The 18123-nt window shown below is 44.2% G+C and overlaps 1 protein-coding gene across 1 annotated transcript in view; it reads right to left on the reverse strand.

Annotated features, from left to right (window-relative positions):
• Positions 1–749: 749 nt before the first annotated feature.
• The window catches only part of LOC310794617 (solute carrier family 41 member 1-like), a gene marked incomplete at both ends in the record, with an annotated part of 40328 nt that continues 22954 nt past the window's right edge, over positions 750–18123 (reverse strand). Inside the window, 5 exons of the mRNA XM_083656605.1 lie at positions 750–923; positions 4223–4371; positions 5049–5183; positions 8050–8129; positions 11875–12019. Of these exons, the coding sequence (XP_083512731.1) occupies positions 750–923; positions 4223–4371; positions 5049–5183; positions 8050–8129; positions 11875–12019 (683 nt within the window). The remainder of the gene's footprint in view (positions 924–4222; positions 4372–5048; positions 5184–8049; positions 8130–11874; positions 12020–18123) is intronic.

Genomic DNA, 18123 nt, shown 5'->3' on the forward strand with positions numbered 1-18123 from the left:
ATTGAAGGAAAATGACATCTGTCCCGTTTATTCTGAATCAGTTGTAGGCCTAAGTCGTACCTTTGACAGAAGATTCTCTCTCTTCTCAAGCTCCAGCATGAATGCATAGTAAAGCGCCGTGGTATAGGACTATACAGTAGGACTGCGGTAAGTCCACTGGTTGTCCACAAGTCCAACCAGATCTCCACAAACAGTCCAGAATGTTTCACAGTAACGGCCGTTGAACAACATCTCCACTGTACTGTACATTGTTCTTTGGGTTTATATGCGGTCTATTGCCTTGCTGCCTTGATTTGAAAGTCCTGGGCGCTAGATGTTCCTCTGACCTCAGGCATACTGAGCACAGGACAACCCAGCGAAACAGAGAGGGAATCGTTGTATTTTGTCGTTCAAGAGACAAATCGGATTGGCGTCCGGGCGAAAGGTGGTTATCTGGCTGAAGGGATGGGGTTAGGGGGGCGTTCAGACTCGCCGCCCCAAATGGGTGGGTGCAAATCTGTCACCCATGCTTTCTCTGAAACCAGTGACTGGGTTTGAAGTGGCGGCCTAATAGGCCGACTTCTTGGTCCGGTGAGGAGGGTCGACGAAGCGTGTTTTTTTTTCTCTCTTCCAATCAAAAGTGTCCGAGTACGAGTGACAAATTGGGTGCAATGAGACGGTGGCTGGCTAAAGAGGTGCTGGGGACAGCCTATCAGAGAGCCAGACCCTGGGGACAGCCTATCAGAGAGCCAGGCCCTGGGGACAGACTATCAGAGAGCCAGACCCTGGAGCAATGACACGCAGCGGAAGCAGAGGGCCAGGAAGCCCGTGCCCAGCAGGTCTCCCAGGGCGGTCAGGTAGGGGATGGAGAAGTTGTCAGGGTCCAGGCTCCGCCTCCACATCAGACGCACGATCAGGTCGGCCGCGTACAGGAGGATGCTCACCTGCAAGGAGGACACACGTTATACAGCAGCACGGCACGGGAAACTGTTCCCAAACACTACTATGTTATTGTTTATACATGGACTGCAATATTCTCCGATATTAACCCGATTAAGACAATACACTGACATGTAAACAGCATTTTCGGAGTGATTACCTTAACCGGAATAAGGTCAGTCAGAGGAAGCCATAATCGAATCATGTGGAGTATTCTGATCTTAGTCGCATTATTTAAGTGCGTTCATGTAGCTAAACACCTGAATCGCACTATGACGTCCTATCAGAGTTTTTTGTTTTTTTTATCACTTTATTTCTCAGTTTTCACAAAAAAACATGGATGTCACAAAATACAGTATGAAAACTCTTTTTCTTTTTTTTTTCTCCCCTCTCCCTCCCTCCCACCCCCCACCCACCCCATGGGGACTGACAAAAAACAAAAACAACACCACTAAAAACAACTACAGAATAAAAACAACTACAACAACAGTAACAATAATGGACAGATGTGTGTGCGACTGTGCGTACAGTTATTTGGCTCACAGTAAACTACCTCTTCTCTGCTGTAATTAAACACTGCTCTCTCACAGTTGGTCAATAATATATTTAATAAAGGGTTGCCATATGCTATTGAAATTATACTTAGGCCCTCGTACAGCCAATCTAATCTTTTCTAGTTTCAAAAATTGTAATGTATCTCTGATCCAGTGTTTAAAAGAAGGAGGGGCCTATCAGAGTTTTTGCAGCATTTTGCGTCACGTACGGCAGTCAAACTGCCTGATGACGCACACGCTAGCTTCCAACAAGTGTTGTGCAACTGATTTACAGAAGATGGCTGCCACCGGTAAACAAACAAACAAACAAAAAAAATCCCAACATTTTGTCCCTAAACACATGACAGAAAGGCTTTCAGGTTAAATTCAGGAGGACCGATTTAGGATTTACGGAGATCAGGTGGGTCCGCGTCTTCAGTCATTAATGGTAGCATGTATACGGGAATATGAATGGAACATTCTATAAGCAACTCACATAATTTCCTTCATCTAAATTATTGTCTCATTTAGAATAAGGTCAATTAGTCAGAATATTGTAGCCCATGTAAACTTGTAGTCGTGGTTGAGAAGGTCAGAGAGGTGTTATTTCACAGCTAGGTTACAGGTGCCAGCCGCCATCTTTTTTACGAGACTGTACACAGGCTGGTGGTGAGGGACCCTCCGGAAGTATAGCAATATGTCATGTGAAGTATGTTCATTTAACGTATCTGGATTAGGGACGGGGATCGAGACCCGGTATCAACAGATATCGATTGATAATTTCTCAAAACTCGAAAATCAATCAGGTCTGAGCGTATCGATACTACTACCAAGACTAGCGGGGTCCTACAATGTAACGTTATGAGACGAGAGTCATGTCGTTGATTTCAAATCACTGGTGCACAAATATACATGGATTACACTTTTTTAATTCAATTGAATTGCTTGCCAACTGCCGGTAACTAAACAAAGAAGAACTGAATTGCCTCGCCAGGCTTGGCAAATCTCATTGTGTTCAGAAATCAGTCACAGACTCACAGTTAAAGGGACAGCTCACCCTAAAATCCAAAATACATATTTTTCCTCTCACCTGCAGTGCTATTTATCCATCTATATCGTTTTGGATAGTTGCCTGAGTTTTGGAGATATCGGCCGCAGAGTTTCTGCCTTCTCTTGAATAAAATGCAACTGGATGGCACTCGGCTTGTAGTGCTCGAAGCACCAAAAAAAAAATACATTTGAAAAACTCAACAGCATTGTCTCTTTCCAGAAATCATGACCCGGTTACTCAATATAATGCACAGACTTTGTTGTGAGCAGTTTCATGTAGGAACTATTTTCTTTTGCAGTCTCATGTAGGAACTAGCTAGCAGCTAGCGGGTGTAGTTCTGTCAAAAGAAAATAGTTCCTCCATGAAACTGCTCATAACAAGGTCTGTGGATTATCTTGAGTAACTGGGTCATGATTTCTGGAAAGAGACATTGCTGTTGAGTTTTTTAAATGTATTTCTTTGGCACTTTGAACACCACAAGCCGAGTGCCATCCAGTTCCATTGTATCGGATTGGATAAATAGCACTAGAAGTGAGAGTGAATATATGTATTTTGGATTTTAGGGCGTGCTGCTGTTCCTTTAAGCCAGTGATACTCAACTGGCGGCCCGCGGGCCACATGCGGCCCGCAATGGAATTGCAAAAAAAAAAGTAAAAAAAAAGTAAAAAGGATTAACAGTGCACCTGAACGCAACATGCAAGATACCCGCTGAATAACACCATGTTCAGACTAGGAGGCCAAATCTGATTTGTGAACTTTAGTGACCTATTAATGACTTTATCCAGATTGGTTTTATGAGTCTGGACGCTCCAAGTCTGATTTGTGTCACTTGTCCCAAACCACATAGGTAGTTTCCAATCTGCTTTCGACTGATGTGACTTGAGTGCGGACGCGCAGATCCACCAAATCTGATTTGAACGTCACTCGCAACTCGTCATCAAATGCTTCTGCGCAGGAAAACCACGTCACCAACGTACGTATTTACTGATGCCCACGTCGTTACCATAGCAACCCATGCAGATAGGCTGTTTAGGTCTGGCCACACAGATCCGACTTGAGAATCAGATAGATTTGTGGCAGTGCGGACACACTCCCAAATCAAATTTGGGAAACCAATCAAGATAATGATGATTAATGACTTTATCAACAAATCGGATTGGCCTGTAATGTGAACATGGCCTAAGTGTCCAAATGTTCATGTCATTCTGGCCAATACTCCTCTTCTGTTATAGCATTTTAGTCTGGAATATGGAATATCTTTCAATAATCTATGATTTAGCTGCTAAATTGTCAAATACCGCCGTCTGCTCGCTACCCAGGCACTTATGTATGTACTTAACCTAACTAACTATCCGGTGTGCACAACATTGTCAGACTAAACTCCGGCTGACACCCCAAAAACCTACAATCCGCTACAGAAAAATGTATATTGATTGTTTATTAACTGGCCCCTGGCCTTCTATCATTTCACGAAAGTGGCCCCTGGGCAAAGCAAGTTGAGTATCCCCGCTTTGCAATAAAAGCAAAGCTCAGATCGTTAAGCAGTCTGGAAAATGGCATCAATGTCAATAAAAACTAACGATCTCCATCCCTAATGTGGATTGTGTGGGCCAAGGAGTTCATGTGTTTGTATGTTGCACCTGGAGCAGAGCAGCACACAGGTGTGTTTGTATGTTGCACCTGGAGCAGAGCAGCACACAGGTGTGTTTGTATGTTGTACCTGGAGCAGAGCAGCAAACAGGTAGCAGACGGTGAAGGCTAGGCTGATGGGCGCCTCGCCCCCCTGCAGCAGAGAGATGGCGTAGAGGAAGACCATGTGACCGGGGACCACCAGCAGCAGCAGCACCCGCGCCGACCTGGAGTTCACCCCTGGGAGACACAGAGAAGAAGAGCGCTCATTTCCTGCTCCTTAACCCCGCCTTATCATGGGGTCACACTTAATCTGCAATTTCTGCAGCAACAAATGGGGACATGAGGCAGCACCTGTGGTCAAATGCAGTCCAAGATTCTCAGTATTTTCGTATGTGTGTTCTTGTTACCATTGGTTGCTTGTAATGTGGACTACCTCAGAATTAACGCTTCTTATTTTTCTTTCTGTCTGATTATTCCCCTAACATTATTTTCTCTCCAATTGTACTTGGCCAATTTCCCCCTGCTGCCCCACCCTCTGCCGATCTGGGGAGAGCCGTATACTAGCACCACGCTTCCTCCGACACATGCGCAGTTGCCAGCCGCTTTTTTTCACCTGACAAGCGGGGAGCTTCACCGGCAGGACGTAGCACGTGGGAGGATCAGACTATTCCCACCAGTTCCCTTCTGCCCCGACCAGAGGAGGCGCTAGTGCAGCGACCAGGACACATACAGTACCCTCAATTCGGCTTCCCACCCACGGACACGGCCAATACGTGCCTGTAGGGATGCCCGACCAAGCCGGTGGTAACACGGGGGCGCGAACCTGCGACCCTCATGTTGGTTAGGCAGGGAATCTACCGCTACACTACCTGTACCAGTGTTAGCTGGGCGGGGCTGGTTGTTAGTTACAGTACCTGAGGAGAAGAAGGTGATGCACGGGTTGGGCCAGTGCTGCCTCATCTTGTAGGGCAGCACCCCCGGGATGCTCCAGCAGTGCATGTAGGTAGACAGCCGACTGGCCTGGATGGCCACCAGGTTACCGCCCACACCTACACATGGAGATGGAGAGACAGAGTGATGGGACTATAAGTGACAGACTTCACTCACCGGGGCGACTGAATGAGTGAGTGACTGACTGACTCGGTGACTGAACAGGGCAGCATGAGAAAGTAAGAATGTGAGCGAGTGAGTGAGTGAGTAGAAAAAGAATAAAGGGGTTGCCCGTAGGCGTAGCCATATCCAGCCTGGCTACGGCAAGCCAGGACCAGAGCAGCTGCCAGCACTTGATGGCGTGTCTTTATTTCTACCTTAAGAACATCAGCGTGTGTAAGCCAAACAAACTGCAGACAACCCACTATTTCATTGCTGCCCCGATTACCTTCTCGGTAGAAAATTGATTTCTCGAAGCTCACCCACCACTGAAACAGAATGTTCTTTCCCACAGGCGACCGTAAACGCGTCGTTTAGAATCAGTAGCTCTTAACACAGCAAGAAGGTCCCGGGTTCGAACTCCCCGGTCCGTCCCAGGTCCTTTCTATGTGGAGTTTGCATGTTCTCCCCGTGCTCGTGTGGGTTTTCTCCGGGTGCTCCGGTTTCCTCCCACCATCAAAGACATGTATGTTAGGGTTAATACTCCTGTCAGTGCCCCATGACCAAGGCAACGGCAAAAGAACTGGAGTTGGTCCCCGGGCGCTGCACTACGGCTGCCCACTGCTCCTAGTTCTAGGAAGATTCCTAGTAGAGGATGGGTCAAATGCAGAGGATGAATTTCCCCATGGGGATAAAGAAAGGAGAACTTCACTTCACTTCATCTATGTAGATCGGCGCCGGCACTGCGTTGGCGTTGGAGCCAGGAGCCGGCTGGGATGGACAGGGAGTGGAAGCCGGTGTAATAAACCACATCGGGCCAAAGCACAGCTAAACCCCAGAGCGGTGGAGTCACGGCATGTAAAAAAAAAAAAAAAAAAAAGACGAGAAGAGGAGGACAGACAAAAGTTCCTCCCAAAAAACCGGGGAAAGACATGGGAGCAGCGACGCATGGAAAAGGTATGGAAAGTGAATCCGATGGTCCTATATTCTTCCAACAGTGAAACATGACTCTTGGTGTGTGGAAGCCATTATGATCTCCAGCTGCATTCGTACAGTGAGTAATGTTCCCATCCTCTCTCTCTCTCTCTCTCTGTCTCTCTCTCTGTGTCTCTCTCTCTCTCTCTCTGTCTCTCTCTCTCTCTCTGTCTCTCTCTCTCTCTCTGTCTCTCTCTCTCTCTGTGTCTCTCTCTGTGTGTGTCTCTCTCTGTGTGTGTGTGTGTGTGTCTCTCTCTCGCTCTCTCTCTCTCTCTCTCTCTCTGTGTCTCTCTCTCTCTCTGTGTGTCTCTCTCTTAAGTCCTCCTCAATGCTGCTGTCAACCAGGATATGTGAGCCTAATTCACTTACATCCAACACCTCTCTCTCACTAAGTATTCACCTCTAAAAGCAAAGCAGTGCACATGTTCTTCTGAGGGATGGAAAAGACTTGAGGGAGCGACGTTGGTAAAAAAAACATAACGCTGTTTTATGCGAGCCGATGCGGGGAAATGGGGAAATTCAAAGCAGACTGGCGAGTTTTAGGGTTTAGCAGAGAGCGGGCGAGAGAACAAAGAGAGAGAGAGAGAGAGAATACTTTGATGGAAGGAGATAGGCAGAGTCCAAATGAGAAACAGTGACAGAGAGAGAGAGAGAGAGAGAGACTTGGTTATTCAGCTGCTTGTCCTTCGTGCCAGTACAATAGTGGGTTTGCAGCATTAGTGGTTTGAAATGGGCTTTCCTCCAAACCCCTGGTACCCAGAGGATGTCTGTGCCTGCCTGCATCACTTCACAGCCAGACCGCAATATTCCAAAGATGGGTCCCTTTTCTTCTTCTGCATCGCCTTCTTCTCCGTGTCTCAATGCATCTCCATCATTCTACAACAGCAACAGCAAGCTTCTGCAGATGTTTGTAGGCTGAACCGACAGTCCTGTAGTAGTTTGCAGCGTTCAGCCTCTGATTGGCTACAGCTGAATGGAACTCGCTCGCGGTAGGACGAATCGGCACGCGAATCCCCAAGTCAAAATTTAAACCCTTCACGAAATCGGCGCACGTCGTGTTCCACGAAGTTTGTTCTCTCTTCCTTCCTCCCTCTGTTCCTCATCATCAAATTTCTTTCATGCAGGGCACTCTAGTCTGTCGTCTGTCTTCAGTGTAACACAAGGTTCAACAAACTTGTCTTATTATGCTTAATAGATTCATTTTGTGTATAGTTAACACGTTGTGTGGGTGTAGAAATGAGAGCGGGGGGAGTTATCATTTGGAATGGGGCTGCATGGCAATCAATTGATGTCTCCTATCTTTGAGGCCATTTACACCTGGCATTAACATGCGTTTTCTGTGATCAGATTGCAATTAGATTGTGTTTTATCACTTGAGAGTACAGGTGTAAACGCCCCCAAGACACATTGAAGACGGATTGCAATCTGATCGGTCAGGGATGCATTGTGTACACATTGAGCACAAGTGTAAATGCAATGTGTCCTCTCAATCTGGATACAGCAACTGTATGCGGATTGAGAGGACACCCATTTTGGGTGATCAGATTGCAATCTGATCACCCAAAACGCATGTTAACGCCAGATGTAAATGAAATCCTGGTCAAGCACAATCCGATTGCAATCTGATGGCAGAAAACGCATGTTAATGTCAGGTGTAAATGGCCTCTTAGATTCACGAAAGCTCCAAAGAGCAGCTCAAACAATGCAAATGATGAGTTTTGGTTGGTTGTCATTTTGTGTGATCTAAGTAAATTACGCTTATTCTTATTCTCGCTGTTAAGTGGAACTGAACATCTCAGTCTGTCTTTCTCACGCTGACTCATCACTTCCAGTTTAGAGCTTTTAACTTACCGTTGATGACCGGCGTGAAGACAGCCATGCCCGCAAAGTTGGGGTCACTCACAGTCCTGTCCAGTATAAGGCCTCCAAAACTGGAAAGCAGAAGCACAGTCAGGATCAGAAGAACTTTGGAATATTGTCAGGTATGCAAACCTAAGGTGAAAACAGCAGAAAATATAATGGTGCATTTGTGGTGAAGCCATACTGGCGGTCAAGGAATCAATCTTAGATACCTAACTTGATACCTAACTAGGAAACGCCCTAATGAGATTCCTTGTGAGAAGCTTCCTTTGATTCGAGGCAGGGCCAGATATATAATTAAGCAATATAGCATGAGAGCCAGTGTGTTGTGCCAAATATATCCCCCTGATCAGCTGTTATCCCACGAGGCCGCAGGCCGAGTGGGATAACTGCCACTCGGCCTGCTGAGTGCTATATTGCTTTTATAAAACGGTTTCCAAGTATGATAATATAATAATAATAATAATACTATTAGTCCGACTCCGACTGGCATGTCATTCTGATAGAGTCAGTTGAAACACTACTGTAAGGCGGGACCGCAAGAACATGCGGGTGATTTGATTGGATCGTTCTGGAGACTGAAGTTGACATTGGCCAATCCTGGCGCTTGCTGAGTAGCTGAGAGCTTTCTGGAAACCCCGACAGGCAGCGCGAGCGCAGCGTTGCATTCTCAGCGCTTGCTGAGAAGCTGAATGCTTTCTGCAAAGCCCGACACCAACTAACGTTACGGGGTTAAATGCGGGGTTAAATGCGGGGTTAACAGCCTTTCTTTTGCAAAGAAGACATTAGCCCGCATCTATTCTTGTACAAAACATCATTTTCTGCGAAGTATTAGTAAAGTTATAAGCGAAGATCGATTCACAAGGATCTGACAGCTGTCTCCGCCATTTTTTTTTTCTACGTTGTCATTTGAGGTAAGCCTTATTATTACTCTCTTAGTAAGAGAGTTGCCATGGCAACCAATAACCCATGGGTTATTGAACTCGGTTACTGGAATTATACAATGGCTGTGAACCAATCAGATTGCTTGATTTGAGAGAGCCGTTTTATAATAAGTATTAAAAACCAGTTTATTTGAATGTGATCTCAGCTCTCTGGCTCCGTGGTTGATGAGTCTTCTATGCGCCGGTCCAAATTGCACGATATCCGACACTGCACTTTTTTCGGTACCCAGGAGCGCCCCCCGCCAAGTTTGAAGTCGATCAGACGAACGTTTCTCGAGATCAACATTTTTTTTTTGCGTTGCCAGTAGGTGGCGCTATGACTATGCACGTCGTGTGTCCGAAATTTGGCACAGTACTCCGTCGGGTTCTCAGCAGCGCACTCCCCAAATTCGAAGTTAATGCAGAATGGAATTTAACAGTCAAAAAGAATAATGAGCCATCTTGAGATCAAACAGCAGGAACCAGGAGGAAGTCGTCTTAAATGCATGTATTTATATTATATCTCTGCAGAGAGATGCACTCCTGTACACTCATGAAAGCACAGGTTTCCACGAGAATCGACAGTCAAACATACTTATAGACATGAGATTACATCCGTTTTGACTTCCAGGCAGCCCATTCTAGACTCAACATATGTGTTATCATGACCGCGTACACAGGCCATAGAGAGAGAGAGAGAGGAACTGCAAATGTAGACTACAGGTTATCTGAATGTTGTGTCTGTCTGTGTATGGCACGGTTCTCGAGATCAACTGCATTTTGTGTTGCCAGTAGGTGGGGCTATGACCATGCCGTGTCCGAATTGCAGGACATTCGGGACTGCACTCCATCAGAGGCCTGTACTACAAAGCCAGTTTAGTGGTTTAGCGAGGTAACTTCAGGTTTAAACCTGGTTTGGCCGTACTACAAAGCAAGTTAACTTCTTACCGACATATATTTCCATAGCAACTTATGCTTCACACTTAACCTGGTCCGTAGCAGGTTAAGTTGCAAGGATAAGATTAGACCTTAAATCCACCGCCCACGAACCAATCGAATCAGCAGTTTGGAAAAATGGCCAACCCCTTTCTGGATGAGTTTCCCGAAGGAGCACGAATTGTAATGTTGAATGAGTAATGGTAATCAATGTTAATGTTAATCAAGGACTAAAGCCTTGCACTTGTTGGCTATTTTAATTAAGCCCTATACCACTTTGGAATATGTTTTTATATATTCATTTTTGTGCTCTCAAGTAGCCTAGATACGTTGTTTGATCCCGCTGATCGATTGCAGCTGAATAGTGAGTGGAGAAATATCACTAAACCGGCATAAAAAGGTTACATAAACGTCTCCAAAGCGCACGGTGCCGTGTGCGCAATGGAGCTGAGACTGACGTTGGGTTGGAATTGAAATAGTCATAGCTTACATGCTGGCCTACTACATCTAAGCAATTTAATATGGGATCACCTGCACACAGGCGATCCCATATTAAGATGATTCATATCTAGCCTACTCCTGCATTTTGCAGCTGCAAGTGTTGCTTTTGGCCTGTATGATGTGATTGAACTTCATATTTCCAGCATCATTATATGAAATATGGAGATATGCGACTCTGCTGACAATATATGTGACCACAAAATAGGCTATTTTTTATAAATGAAATCTATGCCCGCACATACCGTGTCGTTCAGAAGCCTCTTTTAATTTTATTATCATTCTTTTTTTTATTGATAGCCTATAGGAATTATTCAATCAGTGCGACTAAACATGACATCATTATTATTCGTTGAGCCTAAATGGTCTACGGATTTTGGACTGAGACATTAGGCTACACATTGCTTCCACTCGCAGTTTATTGAGAGGGTGAATTCAGCTGCTGTAGGATACGTGGAGGCAGAAACCGCTCTTCAAATAAATGACTGATGTGAATAAAAGTGGTAACTTTAGACAGTCATTCGGGAACAGACTAAAAATATCCAATGCGGATTTTGATTCTGACATAGTAGTCGATGGCTTTGATGAATGAGGAAATAGGCGTGTCTGGCGCTGTAAAAGCTACGGTTCTGAGCTGAGCGGTCCATATTGCATTGTGATTGGCTAGTTGTTAAAAACCACGCCTCTTTTGCGGGCACGAGCTCGTGTGCACGGGCATTTTCATGTGCACGCGCAGTCAACTTGATTAGAAAAACCTGGTTCGAGTTAACGACTGGCAAACGAGGTTCGTAGTACAAGTTAACTACAATCGAGCTGATCTGGTTTAGACAAACCAGATCAAGGGACAGATCCTGGATCTTCTTATCCAACATTCGTAGTACAGGCTACAGGTCCCCCCAAGCGCACTCCCCGGGTTTGAAGTCGATCCAACGGTTCTCGAGATATGTGAATGACAGACAAACATAGTACATACAGACAGAACTGGAATTGTAGTATAGATATTATTATTCTTGTTTGATTCAGTCCTGTCTTGGGTTCTCGTCCAGGCTGCGTAAACACTGGAGAGTCAGCCTCTATTTATGATCTTATGTTTGTTGTTGTTTCTCTCTTATTTTTTTAACTGTATAATTTGTTGTGTGATGTTGATAATATGTATGTACTCTATGGACCCCCTGTGTGTCTGGAATAAAGTTTGAATTGAATTGAATTGAAAATTCAAGTCTGGAAGTTTTCTAGTTCAAAATACGTTTTATTGTTTCTGATGCACTTTGTGACACAGCTTCAAATTGTGTTAATTATAATTATATATAATTAATTAATATATAATATAATTTCAGTTATGTAATAGAGTGGGTGGGTGGGCATTTCCATATGACTATGGGTGGGTGACCTGCCGTGTGTGTGTGTGTGCGTGCGTGCGTGCATGTGTGTGTGTGTGTGCGCACGCGCGCGTGTCTACCTGCTGATGGACATGGCTACTATGACGGGCTGCCATCCCGAGCGGAGGACCTCCCTGATCTGAGGGCTCTGGCGGGCCACCAGCACCCACAGTGGGATGAGAGCCAGGAACAGCACACACACCAGGGGGGACAGGTACCAGACGTCTGTGGGACAGTGAGGAAGAAAGCTGGATCAACTACCATATGACCTCCTGTCAGTTGGCATCATGAGACAGACAACCACAATATACACAAAAAACAACTCTGTACAGTATATATGACCTTTATACTCATACAACAAACATCAGCTTCATACTTATTACTGCATAATGGGCATGTTGAGATTAGAGCTGCAATGATTCATTAATTATGATTCATTAATGATTCATCATCATTTATCATTTAAGCATATTTTGAGAGGGGGAGAATACGTAAGGGTTAATGCCCGACGAGGTGTACATTATCACTTTTTAAGGGACGACGCGAGAGGCGTGAACCGTCCGAGGCGAAGCCGAGGATGGTTGCCTCCGCGAAGTCCCTTAAAAAGTGATAATGTACACCTCGAAGGGCATTAACCCGCTTATACCATGGTCACTTGCCAACAAAACAATAAGACCAGTCATTTATATTTCCATGTGTAATAAATAAAGCAATCTAAATGGCTAAATGTCTGTTATTCATACTGTAAATCAGTCTTCCACGAAATAAAATAGTCCCTCCCACTTCCACCACCCTCCGTTTTAAAGCCGACTCAAACGTTAACTTTATCACAGGAATGCGGGTTTAACGATGTTTTGCGTTCTACATTAAATGAAGACATTACCGTTTGGCAGCTTGCCAAAATTGTCATATTAACCCTTAACGGGGGTATAGAGCTCAAACTGCTCTCCTGATAACACTGATGAAACTATGGCGCATTGATATGAACGGTGAACAGACCATTTAGCTAGGTGTCCATTATCACTGTACAATATCACTTTTTAATGGACACCTTGCAGCCAATCAGAATCAAGTATTCACCCAGACCATGGTATAAAAACACTTATCCCATTCCAGCGAGTTAAATGTGATTAGAACACGGCTCTCTTGAATACTCGATTCTGATTGGTCAATCAACAAGATTCACCAGTCATTATTTCTCGACAACCGACCGCTGCTCTGCCACACCTGGATTAATCAGTTGATAAGCAAACACTACTAATTAGGCCAACCAGTTGCAGCTGTGGTGTCTTGTGTGCCAATTACGAATGAAACCGCTTTGTCATTGAAAACGCTATTAAAAAATCTATTTGAATAATTATTTTTGTCAGATTATTGAATGATTTAGTTGTAGGCCATGTTCTAAGCGGGATAATGTATATTGAGGTGGTGATTACTGGGAAATAATGACCTTCAGGTGAATCATTAAGCCCTCCGCTGCGCGTCGGGCTCAATCATCACCTGTCGGTCATTATTTCCCCCGTAATCACTGCCTCAATATACATTATCCCTTACATATTTTCTGGTTTCTTTACTCCTCTATGACAGTAAACTGGATATCTTTGGGTTGTGGACAAAACAAGACATTTTCAGGATGTCATTGGACATATTGACTTTGGGAAAAACATCAACATTTTTCACAATGTTGTGACATTTTATGGAACAAACAACTAATCGATCAATCGAGAAAATAATCGATAGCTCAACTGATAATGAAAATGATCGTTAGTTGCAGGCCTAGTTAAGATGTACAGTAGGGATGTATGATATCAGCACATCACCTGTATCCGCCGATACAGGCTTTAAAATGAACAAACATTTCTGCTGTCCAATAAAATGATGACTGATAGATAGATAGATAGATAGATAGATAGATAGATAGATAGATAGATAGATAGATAAATCAAAAAATCAAAAAAATATGGCATGTAAGCTAAGCTTACGTAGTTTTCTTATTTTGCTCAGTGAATGTGTACATTTTGAAAAGCATTGTATTTATGTCTGTCATCTGCCAGCTGGCCATCACGATTAGAGGTCGACCGAATAATCGGCCGGCCGATTAATTGGGGCCGATTATTGGCATTTTTAATTAATCGGCATCGGCCTGCAAAAAAAAAAATTTTTTTTTTTTTTTTTTTTTTTTTGGCAGGCCAGGCCAGGCCACCGGGCATTTGCCCGACGTGCCCGATTATGCAGTCCGCCACTGAATGTGAGTCTTCTCATGCACCCATGAGCCGACTGTAACGTTACGTTTCCTCAGTCACCACAATCTTCTGCAAACACACTTCTCCCATCAAATGACAGCAAATCTAAACAGTTACATTATTATTATTATTATTATTGTTAATGTATAGAACAGTGCATGAATGAGTTCTCTGACATACTGGTCTCTCGCTATAGCCTACCAGTCACTACTGAAATCTATACCGCATAACCCAATGTATTTTTCTATTTAATAAAAAGAATAATCAAAAACATGTTACTGTACTGGCTAAGATAACATCTTATATTAGATGTAGGCCTACAGTATAATGTTATATTCGATTTTCAATGTGCATGAATAGATAATGGAAATCTAGGCTACTAGATTTCTTTAAAAAAAAATACCAACAGAAGAATATTGCACATTTTTTGGGGGCGCTACCCACACGTTTAGCTGTGTGTTTCTCATTCCACGAATGCACAATCCTTACAAGTTGTACCCCGTTGTAAAGGTGACTAATCAGGCTTTCCAACTATATAAAATACAATACCAATTGGTATTATTAAAGGGGAGAAATAATCGAGCAAAATAACGTTTCCAAACTTTTTTTGAGGAGTTTATTTTAATCGTATTTTATCGAATGAAAAAAATAATAATAATCGGCATTATATATCGGCCATCGGCCGCCCTGCTCTCTAAAGATCGGCATCGGCATCGGCCATTGAAAAAGCAATATCGGTCGACCTCTAATCACGATAGGCATAATAATGTGTTAACACGCCAAGAAGATCCCACACACAAAAAGAGAGCGGTACCACATGTCTGTGCATGATCAAATATACAAGATTAAGGGGCACACATTCATAAACAGTGAAATAAGAGCCAGGAGGATATCACATGCATGCGCGCACACACACACACACACACACACACACACACACACACACACACAAACAAACAATACACAGCAGAGAAACGCACAGGACCAGGATCAAAGCTGAGGAGGTCATACCATACACACAGTTCACGCATACACGCAAGCACGTGCACACACACACACACACACAAGCACGTGCACACACAGTTATGCATGTGTACAAGCGTGCACGCACACGCCTACATACACACACATCATGACGAGCTGTCTGAGAAAAGAGAACCAGGGCGGGCAGCAGACATGTAAACCTGACTGTTGCTGCCACCTTGTGTTGTGGAGATCAGCATGACAAGCTCAAAAAGGTCTGACGATGCTACTAACATCTTGTGACGTTCAGAATGTTCCCTGCATCAACAGTGAAACCTTCCTATGCATACAAACATCATCATCATGGTGACGCCACATACTCCAAATCTCAATGGAGTCGCCTTTATCACATATATATATGTTTCCTTCAAGAAAACAACTCGACTTTTATTTGACAAGTTTAACGCATTTAATGATCCCAAAACGTCTTCATTTGATATGGAATGAATAGTTCAAATAATATATTTTGTACTATTGTAAAAAATGCAAAACCAAATTTTTGGTTTTTGGTCCCCCGTAGTGGAAAACTGATAGCCGCGAGTTGCGGTCCCTGGCGACAGCAGCCGTCACACATATACAGTATATATATATGCTATATATATCAGCAGATAGAGGCAGGCAACAGCACTCACATTAGAAGTAGTTCTTGAAGTTTTGATAGGGGCAAAACCAGACACTTTTCAGCCTTAAGCCATCATCAGTGTAAACCAGAACAGATAACATAAACTATTACATAACATTGTATTTAACATCTATTTAGAGATTATGACAGGAGTTGTTGGCCAATCCAATCAAACGGGTGCCCCAGTCCCAATCTGGGAGTTCCCGGATCTTGTCCCGGCAGGATCCGGCACAAATTAAGCCCTAAGAAAGCTGCTGGCTGGCACCTCTGTGTGTGCTCAGTGCCAAACCAAGGTGCAGCTGACAGGTGCACCTCGTCTACACTGCTGGCTGCTGACACCCACCACCTGCTTAGACATGCACCATGCACAAACCATCAATCAGATCAGACAAAACCTTCAAGTCGAGCTGAAATATAAATATATATATATTTAGCCTATAGGCGTAGGCGTATGCGTATATATAGTGATATATATATATATATATATATAAATATATAGCCTATAGGCTATATAAAATAGTTAAAAGGGCCCTATTATGCATTTCTTAATTTTGTATCATATATATGTTGTTACAATCTTGGATGGTCATATTAAACATGGGCTAAGCTTCAAATAAATATGTTAAAGTGTTTTAATGTTACCCCCATGAACCCCCCCTCCCCCCCATGAAGTCTCGTAGACGAGAGGACATGGATTTATGGCGATTTTGTGCGAGAACCATAATTTTGGTGACGTCAGGTAGGACTTGTTACCCTGGCAACAAAGCGTTGCCGCCGCCGCACGCCCTCTAGCCCCCACCCTTCCCTGTGTTGACATTTCTCCAGTACACTGCCGACGGACAGTAGCGCTGCTAATTTCCACTCGCCTCGGCCGTATCTGCCTTTCACTTTCACACAAAACAAGGAGAAGACTTGGAAGTGAGCCAGGATGTAGGACTGAAGTGGTAAGTTCTGAAAATATGTGTCTCATTCCAGCATCGGTTGTACCTAGCAGCAAGGAAGCGCTAACGTTACTTACCACCGGCTGGGTAACGTTAGCACTTGCTATTAGCCTAGCAGCAGAGCTGCCTTTCATAGACATGAACAACCGATGAATGACGAAGGCACACATTTTCAGAACTTGTAACGTTAGTCCAACTTGCTGACTTCTCCAAGTCCTCATTTTGGTTTGGTCTGTGTAGCCTTTGCTAGGAGAGGCACACAATAGTCACAAGCATTTGGGAAGTTAGCTAACTAGCTACATTAGCTGTTGTGTTGTGGCTTGAGTGTGAAGCTCGCGGGCAGGCCGAGGAGCTGTAAAACAATTATATAAACGAGCAAGGGATTGTCAAAACGAATTTGACCATCGATAACAAACGTGACTTGGGCGTAACAAGCAAGGCTATCAATTGATATATCAACATCCCCCTAGCTATCTACAGCTCCGCTCGGCCCGGGCTGTGCCGGGACATTTCCTTCGGCGGCTGGCCGAGCAGGGCATCACATACCGCGGCCAAACACAAAAACTCCTCGCGCTGCCCTCCTGGAGTATTTTCCAGGAGGGGGTTCAAGCACAGGACCTAAAACAGAGCGTTTCATACAGAGGCTGAACTGAAGGGGGCAGTGAGAGCCAGTACAAGATAAACAAGTTTTTTCAACTATGAATGATGCAATAAGTTACTCTACTGGAGGCCAACAATAAAATAATAATACATTATATTAGCAAAATATGGGCCCTTTAACTATTTTACATCCCATCCCTGGTCATAGAGTGCCCCTATTTAACAATGTATGCCAAAAAACAAAACAAAAACAAAAATCCAATTTCTTTGGTTTTTCACATCAAAAGTCAACCAATGCTGTCTTCATTCATAACTAAATCTACAGTGGTGCTGCTTACATCAGCTAGTACGTTCAAATAATAATATCATGACATGACAGCTGTCAATCAATTCTCATGGTGAATGCGAGCAGTCGAGTGGACCCAGGCAACTGCCTCGGAGCAGAGGGAGAAGGCAGTCCGCTAAATAATGTATTTTACTGGACAAATCTGAAACCTACCGGTCACGTTTCAATAACAGTCTATGTATAAACACAATATACTGTAAACACAGCACTGTGCACTGCGTGCTCGCTGAGTTGGGTCACTGCGCCCAGCCTCAGAGCAGAGAAACGGCTGGCCGGTGGTTCCCCCCCCCCGGGTGGACAGCCGTTTTCTAGCCAAGGGAGAGTGCCGGCTGCTGGTCTTGACATTTATAATAGACTAGCAAGTCTGCCCGTGTAGGCAGCCATGTTGTCTGCTTGTCATTTTCTTCTCCCTCCTCCCGGACACGCCCACCTTTCAACGGTCAAATCAAACTCCTCCACACGCTATGTCCCGCCTCTCTACCCTGTTTCACTCGAAATACGTCACGATAAGGAGTCACATCCTGTGCCGGGCTCATTCCTGTGTTATCTTCTTA

This window comes from Poromitra crassiceps (genome assembly GCF_964638095.1).
Source record: "Poromitra crassiceps genome assembly, chromosome: 20".
NCBI lineage: Eukaryota > Metazoa > Chordata > Actinopteri > Beryciformes > Melamphaidae > Poromitra > Poromitra crassiceps.